Genomic DNA, 26,187 nt, shown 5'->3' on the forward strand with positions numbered 1-26,187 from the left:
TTTTTTTTTCTCATATAGAGGTATCAAAAAAATAAATAAAAGATATAGGGAATATTTTACTGCCCACATTTTTTCGCCGCTGCTCATCAAGCCTGCCAGCATGAAGTCAGCATGTACTGACCAGAGTTTTTAGCAGCGGTTAGATAATATTTTCCTTGCAGTGTTAATATAAAAAAAGAAAGAGAGAGAGAGAGAGGAGAAAAAAGGGCGCCTCCATTAGCCAGTAACCAGGAAGCTCTGTCATGAGGTGGGGATTTCCAGCCAGTGTGTTGTAAACTTGAATGGATCGGGGTAACAGCATGAATATAGCTCTGCCCACATTTTATTCTAGTGCAGTGAACAGTCAGTCAGTCACCAACTAAATGAAATGACACAGGAATGAATCAGCCATTCAGGCTCTTTTTTTTTTTTTTTTTTTTTTTTTTTTAGTGAGTTAACAGTCATGCAGCACTAAAATGAAAGAAGTGTTAGTAAGAGAAGATTAATGGCTGCACCATCATGTTGTGTGTTTTACATGATGGAAAACAGCTCATATACCAAAACCCCAGCCAAAATCCCCTGAAGTTAAAGTGTAGGTTTGAACTGGAGGAGTGTCCCAGTAGTTTCAGATTCCTCCCTCTCATCTGGTCTCATTCCAACTCATTGCAGCTCAGCCTCGGGCTGTGGGTGAGGCAATGCGTCTGAAACCTGCAGACACAAAGCAGGATATGTTTGTGCAAGTCCATGTGACGTTGGAAAGAGGAAGCAAGATGTTTAGTCACGTACCCTCATCCGCCTCACCCATCCAGGGGACATTGGGCCACTTGGCTCCCTGCCTGCGTGGCGTGAGGCTTTTTATTCTAAATGCTCCTCGATCGACAACACTGAAGCGCTGCTCATCTGTTGCCACACAGGGCTTGCGATTGTTGTGCAGTTGTCATATGATCGTGGCTGTGAAGCAGCCACCACAAGATCGAGCACAATACATTTATTTATTTATTTTTTTTTTTTAACAGACGTCACAAGGTTTTAGCGCCCCCGGTGTTTCTCTGATTGTAAACTACTGTATTCACACGCCGTTTCCCATCACCGCTTTTTCTCAGCTCAGCCCTCTGTAGGTGAACAACACTAGGAAGTGCTGTGAGGCTTTATGGCACAGTTAGGAAGTGACTGTTATAGGGGGCAAAAATAAACAAATGCTTTCCTTAAGATTGGTGGGAAACAGTTGCCTAATGCTTTGATCCCTTAGTTTCCACTCAGCTGATGTTTGTACAAGCAAATAGCTACACAGTGTTACGCAAGACAGAGACATGCAGAGATTCAGTTAAATCCTTAATGACCTGATTCTATAATAGAAGATCCATCGATTTTTCTTTTTTGGTTCCTTTTTTTTTTTTTTTTTTGAGAGAGACAAAGTGCTGCAGTGGTTTCAAAGCGAAGGCTGAGAGGCCGACAAAGGTCTGACAAGAAGCCAGACATGCACAGATGGCTCTGATTGGCAATATGAAACATGTATACAGTGCAATCACCACAGTGTGACCCGGCTGACGGCCATCTCATTTCTAGTCTAGCCACTGAACCAGATGGAGTGATTTTCTTCTTCTTCTTCTTCTTCTTCTTCTTCTTCTTCATTTTTTTTAAGTGGTATGTAAATTGAGATGTGCAGCAGCTAAATAAAGATTGAGAGCTAGGTGACGGCCAGGGGAATACCCAGCATGTGACAGCATCACAGACCTGATGAGATGACGTTATTTTTGTTCTATCGCTTTTCTGTGGCTGTTAAATTTTATATTGGTCATCTTTTATTCATGGGAGTGAACCATTACAAATTCCCTCTGAAGTTTTTATCTGCCTAGGCGGCACACATCACCGGGTGTTTTCTCAGTCTTTTTCTCCCTTTTCTCCCCGACAATATTTATGTTATATAACCTCTTCAGAACAACTGCTGAGGAGCTGAACTGTAACATGTTGCGCCGACACAAAATGAGGTTATAACGGGACAGTGTGAGGACGTGTAAGTGAAGTTAGGCATCTGCTGGAGTGACCTACTTTTGAGATTAATAGCTGAACACAGTGGCAGGGAGTGAATATGGGGACTAATGTGCAGCTTTAGAGAGCCGCTGTGTACGTAACAGGGAGAAGTAACCATGGAGATTATCACCGTACCCCCAACTACCATATATATCCTGTTTGTGCTGCTATTTATAGCCACAGATTTGCACTGCCTGGGTTAGAGAATAGATAAAATTTGGGGGAACTTGGAAAAAAATAAGGTGTTACCAAAGCTTCTATCATGATTTCATTTTTAGCTTTCCCTTTTTGTTTTGTGTTTTGTTTTTTTTTTTCTATGAAATGTCAGCTTCACTGTGATTGATTGATTTTCTGAATGGATCATTTCCACGGCTGCATGTGCAGTCGGCTTTGATGTAGGTATAAAATGGTGGAATTCAAATAAAATGGAGGGTCGACGGCGAAAAAGGGAAAAATGTGCTGGGCGGCTGGAATCTGGGGGCTGGAGGCTGCAGAGGTGATGTCATTGGGCCAGAGCAAGAGGCGAGTGAAAAACAAGTCTTGCTCTTTATTCTGATCCTCTTTGCAGTCCCAGCAGGAGGGGTGGGTGGGGGGTGGGTAGGGTGGTGCAGGGGGGGGGGGGGGGTTGGTGTTGTTGGCGGTCAGCCAAGCAAGGGCTGCTGGGAAATGGCAAAGGATGCCAAGCAGGCCCCACCGCCAACATTAGAAGCTCACATCTTTGTTCTCAGAAACCTGGTGTGCTGCCAAAGGCCTCATTTCGGCTCCATGGCATGATTACACTGGATGTAGGCCAACTACTGAGAGCTCTCCCTCCCTCCCTCTCTCACTCACTCTTTCTCCTGCTCTCCCTTTATGTTTCCTCCCTTGGCTCTCTCTCCCCCTCTCTCCGTCTCTCTCTTTTTCCACTGCCTTCAAAAAGCTTTCTGCCAAACATGCAGCAGTTGCCATGGCTGCAGAGAATGGAACATAAAAAAGTGAGTAATGAGTCAGGCCTGGACCCAGATGTGCCACATGTGTATCCATTTAGAAAAAAAACAAAATGGTAACATATCCCCTTAATCTGCCCGGCTTGTCAGGGGGGAGTGGAGCGGGGTGAGGCGGGTGGGGGGGGGGGGGGGGGGGGGAGTCGTGCAGACGACTTAAGTAAATAGCAGAAGGCTGAGAGAGAAAAAAAAAAAGTAAAAATCCCCACAGAAAAATGTAAATATATTTGATTGTTTTCACATCCATTTTTAAACAGAAGGTAGTTTTGGTGCTGATTTATATTTGACAACCAGGAACAGAAAGACCTGAACTTATGCTTCACTTACATAGGTTTGCATGCAAATGTGAGTTGGTGACATAATTTCCTGTGCAGTTCCCCCCCCCCCACCACCACCTCTCTCTCTTATATGAGCTTAACACAAATACACATAAGTACTGTATATATTTATATATGTGGCCACACAGTGATGTAAACAACCTTTACCTCACCCAGTTTTTTCTCTTCAGCAATAATAGCCCATGTAATTTGATGCATTTGATGTTCCTACGCTGCGTATATAAGTGGTGTCCTATTTATTGCCCGTAAAAGGCCATTTCACGTCTGACTCATAGTTATGTTTAGCATGCTGATTCCAGCTTTGTGAGCAACCCGTTTCAAATTTTCTAAATGTCATTCTGCTGCGTTGCCTCACACCACTGCTCTAGTTTCTGTGCAGCTCTCTTTCTTCACACCTCAACTGATCCTCATGAAACCTGCACGGAGACCAAGAACATCACAAGGAACTTTGTTGTAGCTCCGCAGTATAAATATGTACATACGGTAAGAACTGTGAGAATGTGATTACATTTATGTTTGCGCGCACAGCATTTTTTCCCCCTCACCATTTCTCACTCAACAAAGGTTGTATTTCTTTCCTTTTTCGAGCTTAACCAAAAAAGAATGAGGAGTATTTCATGTGTTATGTAACCTCTTCCTCTGAGCCAAAATAAAACCCTCCCAAAGTAGGCTTATTTATTGCCGGAGCTCCAGTTTATTTTTTGAGCTGCCCCGCTAGAAAATGGACTCTGACATTCCCAACGCAGCAGTTAACGCAGCACTCAGGCTCACTTTGCTGGTGCAGAGGATGCCGTGTTCAAACGTGGGCATTTTTCATTTTTCACATCCCTGCTGTCCTTCTCTGTCAGCCCCCACGTGCTTCATATCCACCCCTTTTTTTGTGTGTATTCATTTATTTGGGCCAAACAGTTGCATAAAATCCCTGTTAAATAATACAAGTATGAGTGAACATGTATATTTATCACTCCCTTACTTTGAGGATATTTTTGGGCTGCTGCTGGAAGAAGATCAAAGCTGCTCCCTCTCCAGTAATGTTTGCCTTGAAAGCAGGAGGATGTAAAGAGTAACGCTGAGCGAGGTATGGAATACCAAATAACGTGACTGAGAGGAAGGAAAAATCAAAAATAGCCAACGGTGACCTAATTAGAAAGTCATGATCATAGACAGTTTATGGCTAATTCGAATCAGGAAAGTATGGAGGAGCGCAGATTAAAGCAGCTATAATGTTGTGGTTTCATTTGGAAAGTGATATTTCTGAAGCTTTCCCGCAATTAAGCCTCGAAAATATTTACTTGGAAACAGGCCTTTTTTGGTGGTGGTCATAAATCAGCCGAGGTTTCCCATCACAGATTCCACAGATGCCTTGCTGCCCTCCCTTTGATTTTCTGGTTTATGGGGGATGTTTCATCGTGCGCCGCGAGCGTCTGTGGCAGAGATGTCCTTCCTCCCCTTTCCATAAAAGTGCAAGTTGTCACGATGGTGTGGCATTCATTATCCGCCTGTGGTTTTGCTGGCCAGTCCCCTCCCCTCCCCGCCCCACCGCCATCATCCTCGAGCAGCTGGGGACCATCGGCTGTCATAGTTAGCCTCCTGCCGTAGTGCAAGACGGGAAAGGCAGGCAATGAAGACTGCGCCCCCCCCCTCCTTTCCTGCAAGTCCCCTTACACGACGCCTCACCTCCCTCACCTTCTTATAAAATCTGTCCAAATCTTGCTCCATGTGAAGACAGAAATCGAAGCTGGAATCGCAAGTACAACTCTGAGTATGTGACTCCAAGGACACCGCTGCTTTCTCAAAAAGTGTCGGACATGGGGACGCAAGTTGAAAGTAAAATAGGCTGTGACGGCACTGATATTGCCGATTTAGTATTAGTAATTCACGACTGAGTCAAGAAACTGCTTGAGTTCACTTTGAGTAATAATGGAAACAACTGGGGGCTGTAAGTGTGTTAAGAAATTCCGATTACTATGTAATTTTTTTTTTAAATGAGCCACTCAAATTCAAACAGAAGTTACGACAGGATTGTCCATCTGATCCATTACAACCCTGCTGCTGAATATAGTCATTACTGAGAATCACGGGGCTGTAGCGTTAAGTAGAGGCATGAAAGAAAGCATGAATTAAAGATGTCGGATGTAGGAAATAAGTAAGTTTGCTGCCTTTCTAAAATGCACACTGGCTTTACAGTAATTCCAGCTTGTCACTCGAATCAGCAGAGACACCGCAAATAAATAGAGCTGCTTTAAAATGAATTCAAATGATTTTACAGGAGTAAAAAATTACCACCTGAACACAAAATTAAGACCTGTGATGATATAAAGGAGAGTTAATATTCAAGATATAAAACCTATTCCTTTGTTTTTATCCCCAAAATGATTTATAAAAATGAAAGTGACCGCAGTATTTATTTGGGAACTTCAAATCAGATTACCTCACACTAGTTTTGCAACAAAGAAAATGATGGATGTTGTCATACGTACACTCATTATGCCCAACAGGCACATTACGGACAGTTTAGTCATAGTCCCAACAACAACAAGCTCTGCTGAAGTGGTGCAGTAAGAGTGTGGGAAGTACACAAGATGAATTGGAGAGCCTTGACGCAACAGCCGAGTCCCAGAGGGAAGTAAAAAGGACGGCGCAGAGGGAGCTTGGTGGGAAAGTTCACTGCCCTTGAAGGATCTCGATAAGGACGAGGTGATATGAAACCACGTGTTTGTATTGTGCAAATATGTAACGGCTACAAGCGCGTTGCTGATAGAGAGGCCGTCTTACGCCATGTGTTTGCAGAAAAGCTGTCCGACCAAAGGGCATGTTGAGCTGGGTGTGGCCAGTGTTATCTGTGTGATTTCAGTTTGTGATGGCAATGCAACACCGCCTTTTGCACAGTCAACAGACAGGTTTGGGCAGAGGCTTTTCTCCCGAGCTGTTTTACAATATGAAAGGTTGTGATTACATCTCCCCCCCTTCCTCCCCCTGATCGGTGCTGGGGGCCACATTGTTCAGCAGGCACACAGATGTGTAACTTGACCTTGCTCTGTGCTCATTTGAATGCTCTGCCTCAACTAAGAGGGATAAAGTTCACCCTCGCCGTATTGCCACACAATGACGGGGAGGGGCCAGACATCCTTGATGCGGAAACGGCTTCCCACTGACAGACAAATCAGGTTACACCCAGGGTTGTCCTGAACACACCACCTTCCCCTAGTTCCACATTCACATGTACATTATCTACTCATCTTAGCCTCAGACTCATTTCTGTCCGACTTCCTGATGCATGTGACGTGCTCTGCGCTCTGTTTCTGTCTTCACATGACAGGAAAAAAAAAAAAAAAACGTTGCCTGACGACAAGACCGGCAAAGTTCACACCTCATGTAACTACAAAAGAAAACTCAAACGCTCACTTGACCCTTGCCAAGTTAACCATTTACATGAGGCAGGAAGGAGAGGCTTATTCTGGGCAAACAGGGTTCTGTGTTTTCTGTTTAAAGTAGTTAACCCAGCTATTCACATGTTCACCTCTCTGCCCATTAACACACAAACGCACAACATGCAGGGACGTGAAACCCGTCAGGCTACATGTCACCCCACACCGACACAAAGCTCCTGCCACCAAACAATGTAGGAGCAGAGCGCCCATTATGAAACTGCTCTGTCACAAGACATGTCCTTCGCAGGAATGCTGTTGTGACACATGCAAGTTGTTGACACAAGGGTTAAACATTGAACCGCTGACACACACACACACACACACACACACACACAGACTTCAGCTGCCAACAGGGTGGGAGCTTTAACCACTACAGCACCGGTTGGTCGGCAGTTTGTATTTATCTTTCCACTTCTGCTGTCTGCATCCTCTGACCCCCCCCCCACACCCAAACAGTCGTCAGTTTTATTAAAGGAGAAGCTTTCTCTCTCTTTTTAACTGCAGCCAGGTGCAGTACAATGTAATGATTCACACAGCAGACACAATGCTCCACAGCAGGTTGCCTTTGCCTGCTTGGAGATTTGCAGAGGTCACTGGGTGCATGTGTGAGTGCGAGTGTGTGTTGGATGTCATGTGGTGCTGATCTCTGAGCTCGGTGCTGCTGCAGAGGGTTCAGCAGGAGTTCAGCACAGATTCATTATTCATGCATTTCTGTGCTGCCAAATGATGGTACAGAGGAGCCTTTCCTCTGAAAAGGTATCAAGTTTTCCTCAAGTTGTATTTCTTTTTGCTTTCTTTCTTTTCTTTTTTGTAGTTAACAGAATATGAGAGGAGTCAGAGTATTCATGTGCTTAGGGGCTCTGCATTTTTAAAAGTCTTTGGCGTTTGGTTTCTAGGATTTAAATGTTGCCACGTCTGTCAGGAACAGGAAACGTTTGCGTAATTCTTTACAGGAGGGTGTCTTCGCTTTAATGTGTTGGCAGCGCTTAAAAAAAAAAAAAAAAAAAAACAATCCCTGCTTAACAATTCTAGGAAAGCCAAGCCACCTGGAAATCTCATGACTTCCTGAAACTAATTTCCAGGCCAAGCTATCAGACTGTCTGACTAGCAGCTTTCATTGAGGGGTATAAACACTGAATGTGAGGCATGTTTGCCCAGTGTTGAATCAGGCATTAGTACTCATGTAATGCCTGCAGTGAACTCGAATGCCCCAGCAAAGCCCTGATTATATTTTCTCCCTGTCTAACAGATTTATGGTACTCTGTGAACTGCAAGAAAGCTGGCACTGGCTGGACCGATGAGCAGGCCTCCGCACGTTCCACAGAGTCTATTCCTGTTGTTTTCCAATGAAGTCCACACCGCACTCCAACCGTGTAATAACAGATGTGAGCTGAAGCTTGCAGTTTTGAGAACCTGCAATTGTAATCTGAAATGTGCATGGAGCAAATAGGGCAACGGAGCAAAGGTATGACACCACCAAGGGAGAATCCAGAAACAAAATCCCCCTCTCATGTCACAGCGTGCTGTGTTGGCGGAGCGTGACCTCATCCAAAGTTTACACACCGCCGCCTCACGCTGCTTTGTTATCTTCCAAAACTTGCAAACCAGCACATTCCAGCCCTCGCGAAAAAGTGTCAGTGTGCAGATCCTGCTGCGTTATGAGAAACCTGATAAGTACAGACTCGAATACTTCACTGAGCAGCAGCGCGGCTCACAAAAACAAAAACACACCAGCAGATACAACACACATTCACAGGCGGAAGGCCGGAGATGTATATGGGTCAGCTGCAGACTCTGATTAGAGCTTTGCGTGTCTGCTTACTCAGCAGCCTGGAACCAAGTTTAGCTCGTTTTCAGTCTTTTTTTAAAGGCAGACCACAGGGTAGTAAATAGCTATGAGGAGGATCACAGCTGATTGGCTTGATATTTGCCTGACACAAACAGGAAGCTGCCTGTGAAAGCTAAGAGAGGGGAGAGCGAAGCAAAGACGGAAGGAGCGGAGACAAGCAGAACGTGGTGGCAAGACAAAGACGGAGTGTGTAAAAGCCCGAGGGATTTAGGTTTGAGGGGGAGAAGAAGGAAAAAATAGGTTTGTTTGTTATGTGCCCTGTGACTCATGGAAGCTTGTAAGTCAGTTCTCTGCATTGTCAGCAAGCACTGTGCAATGATAGTGATGATGTGTAAACTGTGATGTGTTCAGGGTCACTAAATTATGCCACTCATCAACTACACTCATAATAATATCCTCTCGAGGCCTGAAGGAATATCAGATTTTACATGTTGGCTTATAATTCGTGAAAAGCAGATTTCACAAAATAATTTCTTATCTTTGTGTTCAGTTTTAGCGTGACAATGAGATTCTAGTTTAGGAACAAAACTCCTGCATTTATTTACACTTTTCAGCTGAAAATGTCCCACAGGACGTCTGCACCACTAATTATACGTTCCCGTTTAATATGCTAGACTTCATTTCACGCGATTCCTATTTTTATTTTTATCCGGTTGCACAGCTTATGTAAGCGAAGCCCTCAAATGATTCCACTTCCTGGAATTTACCATATGTTTTTGTTTTCTGTGTGCTTACTTTTTGTGAGGGGGGATAAACAGTCTTCTGATGAGGATAGATTGTGTTTATCTGGTCGAAAAGTGAACCACTGTGAGGCCCCTACGAGCTCTGTGGCTTGTTGCATGTTTCTCAGAAGGTCATGACGGGGCAAAAGCACAGAGTGGAAATAATGTGTGACATATCAGCCCTGATGGGGGGGAAAAAAAAAAAAAAAAACAGACAGAAAGAAAGACCAACCTACTGTTCTCATGCCGTGGACTTTGAAGGTCAGATGAGAAACAAGGGAAAGCAAAGCCACCTCCGACAGACTGGTTCAAACAGGCCCTGGGAGGGAGGGAAGGGGTTGGCGGTGTGTGGGGCGTCGCCCACTGAGCATGCCCAGTGAGAAGGAATGCCGTGTGATGGCAACACAGTGGGCTCTCCCATCTGCTGATGCAGTGTACACTTCTCGCCCCGGGCCCTTTTCCATCCAGTCTACTGAGCAGCCAGATCAATTTACTGTGGAATGAACACAAAGTCAGCGGCTGACGCACGCACACACACACACGCATTCACACATTCTTTATGTAGAGCAGTGATGCAGAGCCACACACTGCAGCAGGCAGACAAGCACGCATAGGAATTTACTCATGCGTGCAAAAAAAAAAAAAAAAAGAAATAGTAAGGCAGAGGTTGAATCTGAGGGCTGATATATTATTCAGGGAAACTCCCTCACTAGTCCAGCTGAAGTTCACAACTGCTCATCTTCCAACCCCGAAACACACACACACACACACACAGACACACACCACTTAAAAGCAGAAGAGCTCAAATCCTGGCCACTTTCCTACATCCAAATTCCTGTAAGGTTCTGCTGACTCATCTGAGGGAGGGGGGGGGGGATTTATGGTGATAGCTGCTGATGACATCTTGGCTCTGAGTAGGATTTTCATTGTTGAACTGTGTGCCATTTCATCAACCACCAAAAAAAAAAAAAAAAAAATAGTGATATCATCTGTCTTTACACACACACACACACAAAACTAGTCTCACTTTGCATGTGTTTGTGTGTTTGCCCCTCTTATGAATAATTGAGGAGCTTTGCCTTGTGTAGTTGAGCAGGCGCTGACTCGGCACCCGGGGTGGCATTCTTAACTACTGTGACAAAATGGTGCGGTGTGAGAAGTGACATTTAAGGCGTATTGATGCTGAGGCGTGTTGTCGGGGCTACTTAAACGGACAAAGCTGGTGAGAGCACTTATTCCACCGGCTCGACTGAAACTTGGAAAACACAAGCACCGTCTGCTCGAGGGAGCGCTCCAAATAAATGGTAATTTTCTTCTCTGGGGGCGCAAATCAAGGTGTAATTCAGTCACTATCTTCTCACTTTTACATTATATGAATAATTGAAACACATTGTGGTGTCGGCCTAATGTGTTCCTTTATTTGCAGAGTCACGCCTGTGCTTTCTGATATGATAATGAGTCCACCCTTGAGTAATTGAGCTGTGCTTTAGAAAAAAATAAATAAATTAATGGTGCGTTGTATGGAGGATGATCAAAAAGCAGCTGAGATGAGGATGAGATGTTCTCCAACGATCCACAGATGACACTGATAATGAGGCACTTCAAGGACTTTTCAGCCGTGACGGGCAAGGCGGACACCTCAGTCACAAACCCGCCACGAGACGCAATCGAATTTCATTTCCAGATTTGTCACATGCAGATATCCTCTGATTTTATTTATTTATTTATTTATTTATTGGGTGAGATGTCCTTTGCGGCTTTGTCCTTCATCTCCCGCTGCCTCTTTGCCCCTAAACCCCAAACCATTACAGCCCACTCCACACTGAGCGCTGCCACCCCGCCTCCTTTCTTTCTTGAGGCTTTCTAAATAAGGAACGTCAGACACCTACTCATGTGTCTCTCTGCAACGCCCCGTGACCTCGATCCACCCTCTTACATTTGAATACAGTACACACCAATCTTCCTGTAACATTTTATGGCAACGCAATGTTCAAACACAAACCCGTGACCACATGTACACAGAAATGTCGCCCAACAAAAGACAGACAGCTGCAGTTCAAAGCTCAGCAACAGCTGTGATCCATTGTCTGACCGGGAGCTGACTGACATTTGAAGCCAGCGATGGTCGCCTTTAAACGCCTCTATTCTTTCCCTCACCATCCCTCTTATTCGCTCCCTCCATCCACTCCTTTGTCCTCCACCACACACACACGTCTCATTCCTGTGATGTTTTGGGTATCGCTGAGGTCTGCCCAGATACCGCAGTGTCTCAGATTCTCACAGAGAATATGCTCCTTATTTGCCTCCCACAGAAAGCAGACACTCAATCCAACCTCTCCAGCAGAGATATACTTGGCAAGCTCTGTTTTGTATGGGCCCCCCAACCTGCCCCTCCACACACACACACACACACACACACCTCTCTGTCTCACCCCACCAATTCTCCCTCCCCAATGTGTGTATGTGTCTTTCAAGCCCTTCGTTTCCCAGAAAGGAGCCGAGGATTTATGTGTGCATGAGCAGCCGCAAGCGACATCTCCAGAGAAGGATGAGTGTTTCCTGCAAACAGTTGGGGTGGGTGGGGGTGGGTGGGGGGTTGGACAGCTCTCATAGAAACACTATCCAGTAACACTTGAACAGCGTCATCAAGGGGAGGTTTGTTATGTGTGTTATGTGCACTGAGGGGGCATCTTTCTGAGAAAAAGCCCAAGAGGCCTTCAGGCCTGTGATTGACAGTTACCTCTGCTGATTATGGCCCCTCAGGGACACACTCTCCACGACAGCTGCTGCTTCAAACTCACCCCAAACTGTTGCTAACTTCAGGTTTGACTAAATATGTCCAGACCGCAGTTGTTGGATCGAGCGTTGTGCCCAAATCTAACTCTCTTTTTGTCTGGAAGAAGCTGAAACCCGACACAGGAGGACTATGCAGCACCGCCTCGCAGTCCCAGTTGAACTGACACATATTTGCAAAATAACCAAGCCCTTCATCATCATGATCACTCTCTTGATCCTCCGCCATCGGGTGTGGACGTGAGGAGTAACAGTGACCTAATGGTACGTTGTGTAAGAGTTCAGGGTGAGGCTTTGAGACCAAAAAAAAAAAAAAAAAAAAGAAACAAACCATGTGAGACAAATGAAAGTGCTGATGAGCCAAAAAGAGAGCCAGTGTTTCTGGAAGCACAAAAAAAAATCCTGACAGAAGTCAGATGTCAGAGAGGACAGACAGGGTCTGGACTCATCGAGGCTGTTTGGACAGTGCGTGGTAAAGGGCTAGATATGGAGTTCGGGGGGGGGCAGGAGGGGGGTGGTATCTATTCCAGTGGAGAGAGAAAGGTCACAGTGTAAGCTGATAAAGGCAGGAGGCAGAGCTTGGGGCTGCTTCCAGGCCAGCCAGTCAGCTGACGCCTGCAGCTGTGTTTGGTACATCAATATGAGCCTTGTTCAGTGCCCCCCCCCCTCCCCAACTTCCCCTCCCCTCCCTCGAAAAATCTCTTTCTCCCTCCCTCTCCTGCTCACTCGACACCTCCTCCTCCTTCCCTCCCTCCTCTCCCCATCACGCTGTTTCCTTTTTTTTTTTTTTTCCAGCTCTGATTTATGAAAGTAGGGCATGTGCCCATAACTGCTGCATCAAGGCACATGGCTGAGCCTCCAGAGGCACTAAGGCTCTGTTTACATCAGCCCAGACAACTGCACCGCATTGCACAATCGCCACAGGCGAGCTCTGTTATATAAAACACGCGGCCACGTTGCCTCCATTGTTTTTGTTTTTCTGGTTCGCCCTGTTTCTACCTGCAATTCCTGAACTGCAAAAATCTGAAAGGACACAATGTTTTCTAATCTCTGACGTGATGCAACACACCCTTTGGCCGGGGACTGAATGTGTCAGCCGACCGCACAGTGTCGAATTTCACATCTCCCAGACTGATGCGGGGGGAAAATTTTTATCAGGCATATTTGAAGCAAGCGGCGAGGGAGCAGTTCCAGGGATTTCAATAGCTGGTTTGTTTGGTAGAGTTTTCAGCTATTCCCACTCAGCGTAGTGCAGAATTTCAGGGGCTTTGTGGTTTAGGTTTATTGTGCAGATGTACTGGAGCATGAGACTATTATAACAAAGACAGCGACCGATACTGTGATTTCAGCAGCGAGCGTGCGAGCAGAAAGAGCATGCATGTTTGTTTGGGGATAACAATTAGTCCCAAATGAAGCACCGCAGCACTTCATGATCAGTTTCCATGACAACAAATCAGACTGCTCAGCCGGTGGAAGACAGGAAAATGTGCTTTTAATGAGCTCGGACAGAATCATTTGAGCCAGGAGTCCGAGACAAGATGGCTCTTACGGAGAAAATAAAACAGCATAATCATTTGAGCACGAGGAAGGAGCAGACTCAAGGTTGGACCCAAATGAATCACGAGAATCTCTGTGAATGAGCAGGTCAGGGGAGGAGATAGTAGGAACACACTGTCATCTCTCTTCCTTTTATTCATCTAAAACACAGATGGGGTTTCGTGGGTGTCACCTGTCAATCCTCACTGCAGCTGAAAAACAAGACCAGCTGCTGTTCATCAAAAACCATTCACATACTTTAATGGATTACAGGCCACATTTCTGCAGCACCGCCATGAAAGTGAGCTTGTAACCTTCCCCGTCTCGATGTTTGCTAAACCAGTGCTGACTCAACATGCAGGGCCGGTCGCTGCAGCTCCACGCCTGAGCCTCCCAGACTACAAGGACACACGATCCTTCGCAGCTGAGGACTCGGGAGCTGGACTGCTTTTCAATATTCCTGCCTGCTTATGAGTCATTACAGGCAGCGTGCCCTCTTCGCAGTCATGTCAGAAGCAGGGTCAGGCTCCTGCACACGCAGTGCACTCACTCATTACTCCAATTTTCTGTTCATGAAAGGAATTATCAGATTCTGCTGCTGCTGTTTAGCATGAAGCGCATCACTTATGTTCCTGACTTGGCTTAATTAATAATGTTTGCCTTTTTCCAAAGACTGGAGATGCTTTTTGTTGCACCCAAGTACTAATATTCTTTGGCAGGAAGGGATCTGGAAAACATCTTATTTTTCAATCCAGAGCTCAAACCCGAATAAACAAGTCTTTTTTTTTAACCCTCAGAGATGCCCCCCCACCCCCACCCCTCATGCTTCCAGTCTTTGTTGCTGGCTGCTGTCTTTGTAGAAGTCCTTCTATCCCCCCCCCCCGCCTTCCCAATCAACAGTGCCCACGCTCCTCTCTCCTCCACTCTCGTAACTCAGCTGTTACTTGGCAACACAGTCCCAGCTGGACCCAGCATCAGCCATGTTACCATGGCAACAGAACGCACACAATGCAGGCACGGTAAACATGTTGGGGTTTGTTTTTTTTTTTTTTTTTGTAGAAGATGCAGCACTACATGCACAATAAAACCCACATGTGTATTCAGCTCAGACTCGGTGCTGAGACATCCATCAAAAGGAGAGACACCCCCGGGTTAATCAACCCAGGAGCGATTGCCAATATAATCCTGTGCACCTGCGGCATTTTGACATCTGTGTTTGTGGTAAAAAATAGAGAAAAATAGATTTTGAATTGTGCACCATGATGTGACGGATTGCTGATTGTGCACAGTAATTCCTGCTGGGAGGAAATCCATCTGCCTGCATTAATTCCCCCCTTCAATATGTTTCTTTTTCTCCTGTATTAATCACATCCTGCTTCGCCATACATTTAGAGTCAAGACCCGCTCGCAGCCTCGAGCGTTTCGGTTCTGGGAAACAAACCACTTCGCCGTGCTCCAGGTAAGACTGCATCTGTTGCCATAGCAACCCGATCCATCATCTGCAGGGGGATCAATTGATTCATTATTGAGTGAGGTGCAGCCCCCTTCTCTGCTTCCAGTTCACGTCTACTTACTCTGCTTTCAAGCATCCATTATCGAAGTCTGAGCCTGCCCACTTACTGGGCTGAAGAATAGAGAGCTGTCAGCCCCCCCCCAGAAATAGAAGTCAGATTCTACAGTTTCTCTGCAAAACAGCACATTTGCTGACCAGTGTGAAAGATACATGGCTTGCGATGTGCAGGTAGGTAAGTATCCTTCTGTTGCACACCTTTAGATTGTTAAAATCAGATGGGATCTCAGCTGTTTGAGGGAATAAATATCGCACGTGCGTGCCACATGCGGTGGGAATTGTAAAAGAGGTACTATAAGCTGAAAGTTAATAAAATGGGTAAGGGTAAATGCAACTCGACACACACAGGCTGCTCAAAACACTGTTTTCTAGAGCAGGGCATTTATAGCTGCAGGGGAAGGCACAGTTTGATGATATCACCTCTTACTCCAGTCTGTCCTCCATCGTGTGGCTGCACACCTAAGTAGAGCCTAGAGGCAGCAGGATGGGTGGGGAATGCCAGTTTCCAGGAAGGAAAAAAGGCAAGACAAATAAATGTATATTATTGGAAAATGTGTGCTAAATGGATGATGTCAGCTTCGGCACTTTGACATTTTAATGTCATCCTCTCAGGGAATTACATCATTAGCCCTCTTTCCTGGCCTGGCTCAATGCTGGGAAACCTCCTAATGGATGTCAACAAGCTGTCCCTCCGGAAGAATGGAGCTGGGAAGGGGGTTGTGGCGATGATGTGCTGGGCTCTCACTGAGCTTTTCACTAAGCTATATGAGCGAGAGGCCTCGCACTGAGCGTCATCTGCACTAAAAGCCTGCAGCGCATTTCTCGGTACAAGATTAACTCAATCTGCGTTACCAAACTTATCAGACAAAGTGCAATCGTCCTCCACTCCCTTCCTGCTGACCCCAAATGACTCGACATGTAACAGCCTCACAGCAGCATTGTTTGTTAATTATTTCATGCATTTATAATTACAGAAGCACATCGAGTTGGCGTTGGGCGACACTCTGTCGATTACGCTTCTTTCAATTTAAAAAACTGTCCATGTTTCTGCTGCAGCTGCCCAGAGATCAGACGCTGCATCCAATAATTGATTCATTACTCATCTGCACAACCATCAAATCCAAGGATGCAGTTTTACTCTTGTGACATCAAACAGTAAAGAACTCATCAGACTGATTGACTTGCCGAGCTTAATATGAAATTATTTATGAAGAGAAACACCTCAAACTGGATAAGGAAATCAAAAAAGCCTTTTATATGCAAATTAATCTTGAACTGTGGTTTGAAAACAAACATAATAAGTCGCTCATATTTTAGGCAATGATATCAAATCATCAGAGGAGCTGCAAATAGACTCCAAACAAACATGGAGGGAGATCAAGGCTGCTCTGAAAAATAGGTCATATGGAGCTCAGTTGCAAATCAGGAATCTGTTACTGAGTGCACATGGCACCATGCTGAAATAATAATAACAAAATTAGTGCTGAAGATTGAAATGCAAGAGAGGAAATGAGCAGGAAAAGAGTTATGATGCACAGTGATCAAATGCAGAGAAGAGAACAACAACTGGTTTCCTGCCCTGATCTCTCATTGACAGTGTTTGAGCTGAACAGTGGATCAAGCGGGGCTTGAGGAGGATTTTCTGGCCGGGCCGAAGAATTGGAAAGACGGGCGTGTTTCTGCAGCTTAAGTTCACCAACCAATCACCAGGCCGACCAGTATTTCAGATGGATTGGGGACAGAGGAAAATCATATTTCCAGATGGACAGAGGAAGAGCTTCAGTCACAGCGTGAGAATCAGATGTGGCCTATGATGCGACTCTATTCTCTTCATCATCCTCTTGAGGACTTTCATTTGAGAGTCAAAACCCGACTCGCCGTTATTATCTCACTGACTATGAGTCTGTAATCTCCCTCCCCAGTTCATTGAGAAAAGCAGATTTGATGTGACAAATCCACAGCCCCAGATGACAAATAAGTCAGGAATTTGCTGTGATAAGTACCACTCACTTTATGGTGCGGCTGGAAATGGGGGGGCGGAGGAGGGGGGAATCTGTTACGTTCTATTTTCTGGATGCTGCTCTCCTTCGTGTTGAGGCGAGACTTAACATCAAAGTGCAACCCAAAAACACCCAGAACTAGCCAGAGCTGTGATCCCATTTTTATTTTTATTTTATTTTTTTACTCCGCTATGGCAGCTTTCATGCAGAACATTGCACACTACGGCTTTAACGTATCAATGGGCCCCTCACTCCTTATGCATCCTACAAAAGCAAACAGTGCTTCCTGCCTCTCATGTGAAGTTAAAAAGTTGCTGTACTGCCTCTTAGCACGCGCACACACACACACACACACACACACACACCTATGCATACAAAGACTGAAGTTGGTTACATAAACAACAATAAAATGTAAAATAGTTCTTCGTGCACAGCCTGTCATAAAAATAGTGCGCATGAATGAATAACATTAAATGAGTGGGGCAGATAAGCGACCCCCCCCCCTTATGTGCTCGCCTCAGATTCAAATTTATCTTTGCGTAGGGAATTGATGAGACACAGAGCTCAAAGCCCAAGTCTTCAAAGACCGTGGTTACACAAGATGCAAGGCGTCAAAACTCACTTTGTAGTTCTCGGGTGAACGAGTGGGCTGTAGCTGCCGAGCTGCACAGGGTGATACGGCAGCAGAGTTGAGTGAGCCCTGTAAAAGATGATAAAATACAGAAGTTACACCAAGGTTACATTGTGTGTAAAGGAGAGCAGAAGTGATCCTTTTTTTTCCTTTTTAGATGATTGTAGTTGTGGGAGTTGGGGGTTGCTTTATCATGTTTCAAGGTTGAGGTCCCCTTTATCGTTGCCATAAAACATAGCAGGTGTGGGAGAGACAAAAAAGCTGGAGCATCAGGGGAGAGTGAGAGGAGAACAACACGGGAGATAAGGGGGAGAATAAAGGGCTGATGCTACAGCAGTGCAAGCGAACGGTTTCATCACAGCCTTAGAGGGATATTTCGACATTTCGAGAAATGTGATTATTTGCTTTCTTGCAGAGAACTTGATGAGGAGATTGATGCCACTTTCATGTCCGTATTTCAAATGGGAGGCTACATGCAATGAGGAGACGAAATTTCTCAAACGAAAACTGGAGATATTTCCATTTTGGCAGTTATATCTGCGACATATAGTAAATAAACTGCACTTATAAGGGGCCTTTCTAGTCTTATTAACAATGGAAGCCACATCACATTTCTTCCAACATTCAACACACAGGCCTGGGGAGCCGGGGATGCCACAAAAAAAACCCTTTTGTTTCCTCTTTTGATACTTTGGGCAGAGGCAGGCTGTCTGTTTACCCCTTTTCCAGTCTTTATGCTAAGCTTAACTAATCCAGCCACCACATGCAGGTTCACATTCGAAGCACAGACATGAGACTATGAGTCCAAAGTTGTAAGTTGTGGATGAAAAGGAACATTTGAGCCCAGTTACTGTGAGGAGACCATTAGACGGTGTCCCGCTCTGCAGCCTGAGGACTGATTTCCAGTTTCCCAGTTTGCTTTGCTCACTCAAAGAAACCAGTCAAATCCCTCCCAGCTCCAGGCCTACTGTGAATAGCATCTCACATTAGCACGTGATTATTAATATTGCATTATTACTTGCAAACTGCTTGTCTTGGTAAAACTGAGAGAGTAGAGCGGAAGTGGAGGATTGCTTCATTTTTGCGGAGGCTCCACATTCCTGAGAGCTCTACAGCAGCGTTGTTGTAGCTAGTACAGTTCCTCCTTTGCTCTCCCCCCTCCAGCCCCCGGTTTCCTGTGCAGCAGCATGGCCGTTCAACCCTTCCCTTCCCTTCCTTGCTCTTAGCGCGGTCAAGCTTGAGCTCCCTCTACCCCGTTGCTCCAAATACATTATTTACACTCTGCTCCCCTCCCTGCAGCTCGGCTCAAAAGAATCAGGGCAGAGGGACATAACACCACTGTATAATACCTCCCCCCCTCCACCCTGAACTGACACACACATTGCACACACAAGTTTCACCCTCCCCACCTGCTCATTCTTTTCTCACTCTGCGGGATGGAAATACAGTGCAGGGCTGGGCTGCGTCAATGGGAAACTCTGTGAGGCCCCGGCCCTCCCATTAATCCCCTCTGACATGCCTCCTGAGGGCAGGGATTTGCTACAAGTCAATGCAGGAGACCTACAGTATGCAAAACAAGCCTGTCTGACTCTCTCATGATTTTCAAAGCCACTGCACTGTACTGCCTGTGAGACAGGAAGACAGATCAGAGCGAGAGAGAGAGAGAGAGGGGGAAAAATAACTGTGCACAGTCTGCTTGGTTAACCCCTTCCTTGCCCTCCTACTTGATGTTTGTGTCACTTCCCTCTTCTAGTTTCACTCTTTGCCTACGTCGCACAGATAATGCTGATGACAGATGACAGGATGAGAGCTGATGCTGAGTGATATATTTTTTTTCCCCCATTCAGCTGTGCTGCTATTATACTCCACAACAACCCCGCCCCCCCCTCCCCCAACAGACCAGATCAAAATATGAAAACCACCCAACGTAAACAGGAATTTGCAGGTCATGTGATGTGCTTACTTCTCCCAGGCAGAGTAGGCCTATTGAATTTCAGCCTAATCAGTGATCTAGTGATGAGGAGATAGAGACTGGGGGCAGGGTGAGCGCGGGTAGGATGACATTAGAGTGAGGCAGTCAGGGTAGTTGGGTGCTGGAGGGGGTAAGTGGGTGGGGGAGAGGATGCTGTCCACACCCTGTAGCTCACACACACAGGGAATGTAAACAAGAGAGCTGTGTAGCTTAGCAACAGGCTAGGCTACACATGGGGGGAGGGACGAAACCTGCAGAGAGGAGGAAGCGCTGCGGTGCAAGTTCAATTACCACGGGCGAGAGCAGCAGAGATGGAAAAACAAAAGACAGTAAGGCATTACCCCAAAGAGGAAGAGAAAGCCGCCAGGATGTGTAGCCTGCTTTAGATTCACGTGATTGGCTCTCACTTCAACACCACCAACCCCCCCCACTCTCTTTTTTCCACCCATCCACAGACCCTTTGAGATGGAAAAATGGGTCATCTGTGTGGAAGTTAATACTCTGAGCACGTACAGTGCTGCTTTATTTTTAGGACGTGCTTTGGAAATTTTTCTTCTTCTTTCCCTCACTGGTGAATGACACAGAGGAGGCGCTGGGTAATTAATATACTGAGTTGCTGCTGTGCACACAAGTGGCAGTGCAGAAGAGAGCAGCAGTCTTTATTATAGCTGCTGGCACAGCCTGGACATGTCTCATATTTCTCCCCAGCCTGCTCTCTCCATGACAACGTACAGTAGGCTGCAGACTCTGGCACCACCGCCATGACATCAGCAGCAGGGCACAGACTGTGCAGCTGAGTATCATCAGGCGTCGGAGGGAAAAACAAGTTCCATAACAAGGAGGGCTCTTGCAGGCCTCTGTGGACACCTCCACCTGGTCTTCAGTGACCAGCAGCAAACGCCACCCAGCAAAGTCACAACTCAGAGGGACTGAAATGCAGCAGAGAGTCTGCTGCTTTGCAGAGCTACGTGAAGCTGCCATAGCAACCGCATACAACAGGGTTATTTCTGGCTGCTTTAAACTCTCAAACACAGCTGCTACTACATAACCAGACATGTCGACCAGTCACACATCCAATCTGTACATGTGGCACTCCGGCAATAAAGCTTTGACGTTCCTCAAACTGCAAAAATCAAATAAAAGATAATTATTGTTCTGGATCAGTTGTTGGCAGGATTTCCAGTAATGAGTTGTGAGGCTGAACTGATTATAATATTCCCAATACCACATTGGCAACACGCAAACAAATTACAATTGCGGTCGGGCTCCTTTGGTATTAGCTAGTTAGAGCTCCTCTTCCCCTACACTTTGAGATGTTAATGTTTCCTTCAGTAGCAGGCTATTTCTTGCACCTGTAATAAATTATCAGGGTGCGTCTGTCATCGTGTGTGCATTGGAAAAAAGGATTACAAACTCTTAAGAAAAAAAAATCCTCCCTCCTGAGCACATGGTCTCTATGCTGCAGGCACAGCCATTGTTATTGCTGTCAACTGGAACTGTTAGACTCTCAGCTCGCTCCCCTCAGTTGTCCTTAAGTGTGGAAGGAGCGTAGAAAATCAGCCTGGAGCAACAGTGCCCCCTACTGCACCACAGGAGGGAGTTTCTCTGTTTTCCTTCCCCTGCCTGCTTCATCAGATATGAGGAGCTGACTCATAATCCATTCATACAGACTCGAATAGAGCAGGAGTGCAATTAAAAGAATGAAGCCACGTCAAGAGAAGCAGAACAAACACCTAATGGACCACGTTAAGGTTCTACTGAGCAGCGAGGACAGAGGATGGATTTGTGTTGGACCACAAAAAAAAAAAAAAAGGGGATATGCTGTGTCATGCTGAAATCAAGTCACGGCTGCTTCAGTTAACTTGAGCAGCACTGATCGGATATCCCTCAGTGACCCCTCAGCTCTCTCCACTCCACAGGAGGCTGAGCACACAGGCAGCAGCTGGGAGTTTATTTACAGGAGAAGCTGTTTGCGTGGAGGGGTCTGAACCGGTTCCTCCCTCCAGCGCCAGCAGCAGACCGCTCCGGCCTCAAACATATTTTTCTCCTCTGCCTCCCCAAAGGGCAGACCAACAACAAGTCACTTCTTCTGTGCACTAACTCACACACACACACACACGCTCCAGGCCAGACAATTCTGCAGAAATCCTGTCAGATTTCTCCTTTTCCACTAAATGGCAAAATAACAGGAGTGCTGAAGAAAAGGCTGCAGAGTGAGGGCATGAGTTAATGGAAAATGGAACAGTGTCTACCATTTAGTCTTCACTCGACATTTCTGGGCCCCCGTTCAATTTTCATTTCTCATTCCTAATGTAGAAAAACTATTTTCCCCCTGCTCTCAATTCCTGGCAACCTCAAAGCCTGGGCTATTTGGGCCAGAGCAGTTAGAAAAACAGCTGCAGACAGGGATAAAAATAATTACAGCTCTATTTGTCTTCCAAGAGACACACTTTCAACCAGACCTACTCCCTTCCCCTACGAGCTGCTCCACTTTCACTCTCCTACAAACACAATAAAGCTATTCACAATAAAGACACTGGCTCAATGCACCCACACAAGCTCATGTGTTTCAACACTCTAGTTGGAAACAGAAATACCACATTTTAAGGAGGGCAATTTAACTTGTTTTGGCAGCGTCTGTATTTTATTAACCACTGTCAAGGTTTCATTACAATGTGAAGGTCAAGATTCAAGGCGCCCCCCCCATCTACGACAAATGTCTCGGAGACAGCTACAGTTCCTTGTATGAAAGTCCCATTAGACTGGCTTACAATAACTTCCTGTGCTCTTGCATCTTGGTGTTTTTTTTTTTTTTTTTTTTTTTTTATTGTGAGCTATATTTATCCTTGAATTACTCACAACACTTTCCATTCAGCAAAATGACTCTCTGGCTCTTCAGGCAGATAAGAACTGCCCACACTCCACATTTCAAAACTGTACACACTTCATTTTTTTTTTTCCTGTGCATTGCTACTGCCATCTACTGACAAACGGAGACTCAGAGCATGTAAGTGCGTTTTCATGTTTTATTCTAGGAGTTGAAAAATAAGAACGGGTCCAGATATGAAATGCTGAAATATAAAAATAACATTTAACTGACATTAAAATAACAATGTCAGAAAACTTAAAGGGTGATATTCAACAAACCAGTGTTTTGCTTAGTGTAGATACTGTTATATTCGACGTGAACTGCACAGAAATATGTAACTAATCATCTACATATTGCTTTTTTATTTTGTACACAACATATCAACAAACACTTCCTCCAAAGAGACAATTACTTCTCAGAGAAATAAATAGAATAAACAGAAGTCTAGAAACATGAGATATGGTGCCAACAAGGTAAGAAAGATGGAATGTGTTTAACATTTCCCAGAAACATATTGACAAAGTTATCTCAGAATGCTGTGATACAGGATGATTGATGTCCACAGAAACCAGACTCTCAACTCAAATCGCTCTCTGTCTCTCACACACACACACACACCCCCCCCAGTGGTCACGCATAATAAACAGTGCAGAAATATTAGTGCCCGAAATCTCTTTACAGAATAGTAATACACTTAACGTGCATTCATTCGACGTCATCCTCTGTTAAAGACTGAGAGCTGATGATTCGCTGAAAAAACAGAGAAAAGAATCTTTCAGAGGTTGTGCCAAATATACACTTCAAATCACACAGGAAAATCGGCATCTAATTCTTTGCAAAAATCTGTCTTAGAGGTGAAATAACCAAGAGCTACTGACACATGGCTCTCAGCTTTGGATGATTCTAAAATTGATCTTGCACCCTTTCTTGTCCCAGAGACCACAAATCGCAACTGGGGGGTTTATTAAGGATGCTGTGAGACCAAACCATCACATTAAAATGACGGGTGTTGAAGGATTTATTCTCACCTGGCTGATGGTGGGCAGCTTGGTGAGCAGCATTTGGAAGACTGGAGGCGGCAGCGTCTGCTGGAGGACCTGGAGCAGCTGCTGGGGCTGACCGCATACTGCAATGGCATTGGTCAGGTGGTCCACACCTTTCTCAAATTCACCTGGAAGGGGAAGAGTGTAGAAAAACTTAAAACGACAAATACGGCTGGAAATAATGAGAATGACTGCTGGTGAATTACAAGTTTCTAACCTTGTGACAAGAGCTCCTCTCCCAGCTGGATTTCCTCCAGGAAGAATTTCTGAACAGCTTCTGCGTCCTTCAGATCAGGCAGCTTTAGAGTCAAACAGGATGAGACATCGACATTTAGGCCTCAGAAGGACACAACAATAATCTAAATTAACCGATTGACCAAAATGACCCACCTTTGCCAGCCTGGACTTCTCACAGGACACCTTTTGCTTCCGTCTACCTGTACAAAACAGTGTTTTACACTTTCAGTCAACTCCTGAACAAGTCACATGTCACAAGTGAAGCTAATGGCTAAAGCCTGCCTCGTGTCTACCTTCACTTCTCTGCGACACAGCTGCAGAAAACTAACTTACTTTACACTTTTTATTATACACAAGCAATGAGAATAACGACGAATAAAGTGTTCCGTGTAGCTTTTCTGACCAGCTGTGTGGGGGAACGGAGGAAGCTAACACGCTGCTAAGCTAACCCTTCACCCGCTCCCTCCTCTTACGTTCCCGCAGCTTTTCCTTGAAGCGGGGGTCGCTCCGTCGCTTTCTGTCGAAGTAAACGCAGTATGCCACGAAAAGGGCTCCGCAGACGCCGGCGACGACCGCGCTCGTCCTGCCGCTCATCGTGTCCGGAAGCTGCTCATTGAAGCGGCGGCGAGAAGCGAAAGGCGGGCGAGCTAGCGGGCTAGCAGCTAGCAGGCTGCAGAGGAAGTACGCAGTTCGTGACGTAAGACGCAACGTCGACGTCCACAAAGCCTCAGATTCACGAAATGTCTGAAAAATCTAAAAAGAACACGTCGATTTTTAAGTAAAGCTTTGGGTAAATAAGACAACACGAGAGCGCATAAGTGGCTAAAAAGTCTAATTTCAATGATTTGGCAAGCGCAAGTTAGCCGGCTAGCAGCTAGCACGCTGCTGAGCAAGTACGTATCCGATGACGTAGGACGTAAGGGCGACGTCCACGAGCTTCCGACCGAAATAGTTAAATAAATAATAAAAAAAAAATTACTAATAACATTAATAAATGTGCCAACACACCTACCACTAATCCAATATTAGCTCAACGCTCTATGGAAACGATTTGGTAAATACATTTTTCAAACAAGTGGAATCAAAAGACTTTCCTGCTGTAAAACCGAGTTAAAAAAAAATCCCCTAAAATCAGATAGAAGTATAATTAACTGGGAAGTTAATTCAAGTGCAACTAGTGTTTAAGTTCAGCAGACACACTGAGTACTTCACAAACTATGGCATTTATTTCAAACAGAGGCTTCTGCTTTGCTTACATTTTTACAATAAATTACACAATGACCATCATCAGATGAGCCTAATAAATACTACTGAGCATTTTTTTTCCAATAAGCTCCATTACTTTCTCTTTATCTATGATCGCACCATTTTCCATATACAGGTTCATACAGCTTTAGCTTCAAGGCCATAGTTCGGCCACATCCGAAAAACCAACCTTCTCCTCTTACGAGCACAAGCTATAGAAAAACAAAACAGAATACAAACTAAAGCAAACATGAAATAAAATTAAAAAAAAAAAAAGAGAGAAAAGGAAGACAGAAAAATAAATGAATGTTGAAACCAATGAAAGAGGCCAAACAGAACAACATAAACCAACTCAAATCTGTTCCTACAGGAGAAAAGAATGAGGACAAAGGGGAAGAACAAACATGCTGTAACCCTCATTATTTACACTCACACTACAGTTAAAACCATAAAACTGTCTGTACAGAAAAGTACATGTTATTAACAGTGCAAGATATTAAATAGCTTGACTCAAAACACTTCTCAATATACAAATGTATAACAAAAGCATACAATTACATACAAGTGCCAAACAAAACGCAACTTCAGGTTATCATACAGTAGGGAGTCTATACAAAGGAAACACTGGAGATGTCCTCAGAAATGTATACGCATACATCACTTTATGATATAAATGCACATTTACAATATCTTTACCTTTAATCTGGTCATAATACAGGAAACAGAACCAAACTTTTTTTTTTTTTGGTAAGGATGAGTATGAGAAGAAGCTGGCATATAATTATTGATCACGAGGAAGATGAGAAAGAGACACGTTGCTTTAATAAATGGAGCAAACATATGCTTAAGTAACTTCATGTTGTGTGAAACACTGCAAACTTGGAATTTAATCGTTCATGTAATCTGAGTTTATGCTGATAGATAGATAAGATACCTCCTACGGCAACCTTCAAGTTAA

The 26,187-nt window shown here is 45.0% G+C and overlaps 1 protein-coding gene and 1 non-coding gene across 6 annotated transcripts; both read right to left on the reverse strand.

Moving 5' to 3' along the window:
* Window positions 1-397: 397 nt before the first annotated feature.
* On the reverse strand, window positions 398-24,660 carry tomm20a (translocase of outer mitochondrial membrane 20). 5 transcript variants are annotated; one of them, XR_003841675.1, is made up of 7 exons: window positions 24,458-24,660; window positions 24,138-24,184; window positions 23,965-24,046; window positions 23,733-23,875; window positions 17,855-17,932; window positions 9,570-9,826; window positions 398-687 (listed from the first exon to the last, which is right to left on the reverse strand). XR_003841675.1 is itself a non-coding variant. In XM_029521031.1 (6 exons), the coding sequence occupies exons 1-6, from the start codon at window positions 24,576-24,578 to the stop codon at window positions 640-642; spliced, it is 519 nt and encodes a 172-aa protein (XP_029376891.1). In that variant the 5' UTR covers window positions 24,579-24,660; the 3' UTR covers window positions 398-639. The 5 variants fall into 5 exon arrangements, 4 of the variants coding, with proteins under 4 accessions (XP_029376891.1, XP_029376893.1, XP_029376892.1 ...); XM_029521031.1 differs by lacking the exon at window positions 9,570-9,826; XM_029521035.1 differs by lacking the exons at window positions 398-687; window positions 9,570-9,826; window positions 17,855-17,932 and adding an exon at window positions 22,637-23,454.
* LOC115055892 (small nucleolar RNA SNORA14) lies at window positions 23,546-23,680 on the reverse strand. The gene has a single exon (XR_003841724.1). It is a non-coding gene; the product is annotated as a small nucleolar RNA SNORA14 (small nucleolar RNA).
* Window positions 24,661-26,187: the final 1,527 nt, after the last annotated feature.

The sequence above is a fragment of the Echeneis naucrates genome, chromosome 15 (assembly GCF_900963305.1).
Source record: "Echeneis naucrates chromosome 15, fEcheNa1.1, whole genome shotgun sequence".
NCBI classification, from domain to species: Eukaryota; Metazoa; Chordata; class Actinopteri; order Carangiformes; family Echeneidae; genus Echeneis; species Echeneis naucrates.

Coding starts and splice junctions, on each gene's coding strand:
- tomm20a (XM_029521031.1), bottom strand. CDS start 24,578: ATGAGCGGCAGGACGAGCGCGGTCGTCGCCGGCGTCTGCGGAGCCCTT. Junction 23,876..23,964: donor AGAGGAGCTCTTGTCACAAG/GTTAGAAACTTG, acceptor TTCCCCTTCCAG/GTGAATTTGAGAAAGGTGTG. Junction 688..17,854: donor GTTCACCCGAGAACTACAAA/GTGAGTTTTGAC, acceptor TTGTGTCTGCAG/GTTTCAGACGCATTGCCTCA.